The sequence below is a fragment of the Plectropomus leopardus genome, chromosome 17 (genome assembly GCF_026936395.1).
Source record: "Plectropomus leopardus strain MGB_pleo_1.0 chromosome 17, ASM2693639v1, whole genome shotgun sequence".
Lineage (NCBI taxonomy): Eukaryota > Metazoa > Chordata > Actinopteri > Perciformes > Serranidae > Plectropomus > Plectropomus leopardus.
Window position 1 is genome coordinate 474,777 of NC_142192.1, and position 4,773 is coordinate 479,549.

Consider the following 4,773-nt stretch of genomic DNA (forward strand, 5'->3'; position numbering starts at 1 on the left):
CTGTAATAAGTAACCTATAGAATTTACCCAATAAATCTGAGGTAACAATTTGCAGCTACTTTTTTTGGGTAGATTTAATTCCATATATTGAGTACAAAATAACTGAAATAAATAGCTATGGAATACTTAAATAAATTGGGTTAAATTTACCTCACATTTATGTATATATTCAACAGCTACTTACTCAATAAAATTGGGTTAAATTTACCTCACATTTATGTATATATTCAACAGCTACTTACTCAATAAAATTGGGTTAAATTATCTCCTTATTGCTAGTAATTAATACCTGATAATTACTAATAAAAGTTAATTAATATCAGTTAGTAACCATTACTTATTTAGATAAGATAAGATTTACCCCCCATAAAAGACTTTCAGAACGTTATCATCTCAATGTTTTTAATTGATAAAATCATCAAAAAAAACACAGAGTAAATGGGAATACAACAGATTCACACTCCAAAGGAGCTCCAAGGGATGTCCAATCACATGAAGATTTTCTTGTATCCAAACTCTTACTTGTGTCTCTTCAGCTTTACACAATGACTGACAAAATCTGCAGTCCAGGTGCATTTATACAAATAACTTAACCGCCTTGTTTACATGCAGCAATGATCCACCAAATGATCAAAAAACACAGAATAAAGTGCAATAAAATACCTTTACACAATATTTCAAGGAATGAACTAAGCTAACAGCTTCAAATGTTGTTCCTGGATAACTGACTAATGCACACACACAAACTTTACAAGGTTGGTCCTGTGCATTTACAGTACTGAACATCTGGACAACGATAGAACAGATGAACACCAACGTTCTTTAGTTTCTGTGCTTGCTCTCACTCTCAGAGATAGGATGAGAAAAAAAAGAAACAAACAAATTTCTTTAGGCTACAATCAGTGGTATTGACCAGACTGGCCACTTTCTATCGGTGTTCCGTTTCTGTCAATCTGGGGAAATCAGAGAGCAATGGAGTGGGCTGAGAGAGGCTGTGACATACTTAGGTATGTATGTATCCATCTGTACATATATATTTATATATTTGTGTATGTCTGTGTGTGTCTGTCTGTGTGTGTGTGTGTGTGTGTGTGTGTGTGTGTGTGTGTGGAGCAGAGGAGGGAAGAGTAGAGGAATAAAAAACTACACTCCACCTAGCTACTGTATGTCCAGACAAAACATCCTCTTGGAACAAGAGAGGAAATGTGTGTCTATTGCAAGAGCTTATTTTTGAGGCTGTGGACCTTCTTCAATAGTTTTGCTCCATCAAGTTCCAAAAAAAGTTTTTGAAAAGCTTCAAATGTGTTCTTCAGCTGCTTTGGATATTCGAGGTTGAGGGCATATATCAGTCCCATCAGCAGTACACATGCCTTTGTTCGGCTTCCGCATCCTTCCATCACTTGGTTCCCCTCAATCACAATAGACACATCTGATGGATCTTCCTCAGCCATGATATTGTGCATCACGATCACCTTCATCGTGTTGTCTGTGTAGTCCTCACATTCCTACATGTTAAAAACAAAGAAACAAAAAGCACACACATTTTTAATTTAAGTAAATTATTTACCAGATCACATTTAAGGATGGAACAACATCTAAGGAGAACAACACAGAGGATCATCACAAGAGGCAACAGTCAACTGACACTGAGGCCTGAGCGATGATTCACAACAAGGTGAAGCAGAACAAGATTCAACAAATACATGGAAAAGTGATCACTCACTAATGCAAACACAAAAAAGCGAGGCGTCGATGAACAACGCAGCTTAATGGTGCAAGACAAGTGCTGCCATGCAACGAAGAATTACATATTACACATACATGAATCCAGAGAGAACACACTACATGAGGCAATGTGGAGTGTCCAACAAGGGACGAGGGACAATGGATCGCAGAGCAATGTGGCAAGTGTTTGATTGTCTGAAGATTTACAGTGCAAAAAAGAATTGCAGTTAAATCACCATTTACTATTGTATGTAACAGAAAGTACTGTCCTGGCGAAGTTGTGATGAAAGTGATGTATGATCAAGTGTAACCTATTCTTAATTATGTGTTGAATGAAGCAAAATTACCTCACTGGTAATTGAATAGTTGATCAAAAATGATCAAAAGGGGGGAGTTGTGGTGAAAATTTTAAAGGAGTCCTATTCTGTGAAAGTCTTGGAGAATGTTTAGTGTTAACCAATTGTACCCTGGTATGGTTAACATTCTGTTTGAGGTGAAGGTAACAGGGTGAACTCTGCATAACCTTCTTCCTTCTTCTTGTAACCAGAGGCATAGGACTATAAGAATGGGCTGCAACCATTGCTCAGTGGGCACAACCATGGGGCTGCTTGACTGCCGTGTGGTTGTGTTGTGTCCCTTCTCTAAACCTCTCTATAGAGAATAAAATCATTGCACATGATGTTTCTTTGGTCTTGTTTTTTGAATCTCCCAGGCAGGCTAAAATTTCCACACAATACACAATACATTTCAGTTTATCTTGCAGAGTAAAGGAGAGCAGAGGGGAGTGGACAGAAGACAAAAGGAGAAGGGGAGAAGAGGGGATACAAGAGGAGAGAAGAGGAGAAGAGAGGAGAGGAGAAGACAAGAGAAGAAAAGAGAGGAGTGGAGAGAGCAGAGGAGAGGAGAGGAGAGGAGAGGAGAGGGCAGGGCAGAGGGGATGGGAGGAGAGGACAAGAGAAGAAGAGAGAGGAGAGGAGAGAGCAGGGCAGAGGAGAGGAGAGGAGAGGAGAGGAGAGGAGAGGAGAGGAGGGGAGAGGAGAGGAGAGGAAGACATGAGGATCGCTTGAGTTAATCAATCATCTGTTATCAATAGAACATACCAGGCAGTCATGGAAAAGATCTTCTCGTCTTTCACCGAGGTAGTCAATTAGGCAGCAGACAACTGCATCCCTTTTTTTCTCAGTGCTCTGTGTCTGTAGGGAGATACAATTTAGTGAAAAGACAGTTAGTGTAACTCAGTGATTTACATACACTAAGACTGAATTCCTTAAAATCTAAAACATTTTTTAACATTTCACAGATGTTACATGTTAAACTGTAGTTTGTTAAGTTGGTAAGGAGCTCAACTTTGTGCACAGCAAAGCAATTGTTTACAAATTATTTCACTTTTAATTCACTCAAATCAATTATTACATATTTGTGAAAAAAGTAAAATAACATACGTCTTTTACAGTGTCCAGCAGAGGGCGCATCTTGGAACCGGCAGCTCCTCCTTTAACACGCATAAGCTGCAAAAGACCTGGCGTGTACTCATCAAGTTTCAGCATGAATTTCTCCTCCAGGGAAACTGTCGTAATACGTCTGAACTCTTCCTTGATCTAGTGAGAAGGAAAAAGGACAAAAAAAGACATTTTAACTGATAGACCAGATCTCAAAGTAATCACATGAATGTTTCTCGGTGAATGATCAGACATTCTCACCTGAGCCTCACTGAATAATGCTGGCCACCTTTCTTTAAACACACTCACAGGGGAGCTGAGGGTCACCACTTCGACTCTTCGGCTTGAGAAGGTTTTACTCATTTTATCTGCGATAATCTTTGCATTGTTTTTCTTTTTCACTTCATTGAGTAATTCAAGCCTCTCTTTATCCAGTGTGTCTTGGCTTTCACCAATAGGGTATGGAGGGAGGTAATTAACCTCAGCTTTTTTGGCCTTTTTCACGTTTTTTGATGGGATTGCATCAGCTGGATGCTTCCTCTTTAATGTGTTGACTTCGATTTCCGGGTAAGCATATTTTCGAGATCTTAGCTTGGCACGGTAATTGTGCATCTTATATTTTATGCGCTGTTGCCAGCCATATAACCCTGCAAACGATCCCGGCTCCCTAAGACATGGAAACTTGGCAACCAAGGCTTCAGCAACTGATAAGATCTGCTGACTTGATGGGTAAGCAGTGTAGGAAAAAATCACTTTCGAAAGGTCTTGCATTATTGCTGATTTAACACTGGCATCCATGAAGTGTCTTCTAGTGGCATGATATGATTTGTTTGCCTCTGCGAGGATTAGTTCTATGTCTCGAGAAAACTCTGGTACTTGAAATGGCACTGGCCATGCAGCAAGGCGACATGAATCAGGGAGAATAATGGTGTCCTTGGAACTTGACGATGTGCAGTCGGACACCTGTGAAGATGCTTCATCATCTGCAGGACAGATGTCCATTTCAGTATTACTTGCAGGATTGGTGTTCACTGAACTCGGAGAGCTCAATGTAGATGATGGTCCTGATTCATAGAGTGGGTGTAGGTCAAGGGTGATGATCGGCTCTTTTGGGATCACTTTAACAGTGGCCTTGTCGTACAAGTCAGCGGTTGAGGTGACACTGAAAAACTGATTGTCAAAGTCTTTGTCTAGGTATAGCAGTCCAAATTCCCCAGGCAATTGGAAAGTTTCAGTAACTATGGAAACAAGATCTTCCACTGTATTAGGAATTCCTGTTGGAAGTGTCAACTTTTGAATGTTGTGTTCCTCTAAAATGACTCTCAACTGGACTGCCATTGTTGTTTTGGGTGTTTCCTCAGCTGTAGAGACAGAAAAAGTAAAGAAATTAAGACAGGTTATTAATAGTTGATGAGCTTACTTTCATAGGTTTGTTTCAATATTCTTCTGCCAAAGAAATAAATGGAGATTTAGTTCAGTGGAAATTTGAATAAATAACCTTTGATGGTCATTATTATTTTAAGAAGAGGGAGATGAGGAAAGAAAGAGAGGAGAGGAGGAGGAGATGAGAGGAGGAGGAGAGGAGAGAGCAGAGCAGGGCAGAGCAGAG

The 4,773-nt window shown here is 39.8% G+C and overlaps 1 protein-coding gene across 1 annotated transcript; it reads right to left on the reverse strand.

Annotated features, from left to right (window-relative positions):
* Positions 1-491: 491 nt before the first annotated feature.
* Positions 492-4,439, reverse strand: LOC148186563 (uncharacterized). The gene is made up of 4 exons (XM_088090266.1): positions 3,426-4,439; positions 3,168-3,323; positions 2,826-2,918; positions 492-1,505 (listed from the first exon to the last, which is right to left on the reverse strand). The coding sequence occupies exons 1-4, from the start codon at positions 4,164-4,166 to the stop codon at positions 1,212-1,214; spliced, it is 1,284 nt and encodes a 427-aa protein (XP_087946392.1). The 5' UTR covers positions 4,167-4,439; the 3' UTR covers positions 492-1,211.
* Between the last annotated feature and the right edge of the window lie 334 nt (positions 4,440-4,773).

Coding starts and splice junctions, on each gene's coding strand:
- LOC148186563 (XM_088090266.1), bottom strand. CDS start 4,166: ATGGACATCTGTCCTGCAGATGATGAAGCATCTTCACAGGTGTCCGAC. Junction 3,324..3,425: donor CATTATTCAGTGAGGCTCAG/GTGAGAATGTCT, acceptor CCTTCTCACTAG/ATCAAGGAAGAGTTCAGACG. Junction 1,506..2,825: donor ATCTTTTCCATGACTGCCTG/GTATGTTCTATT, acceptor TTTAACATGTAG/GAATGTGAGGACTACACAGA.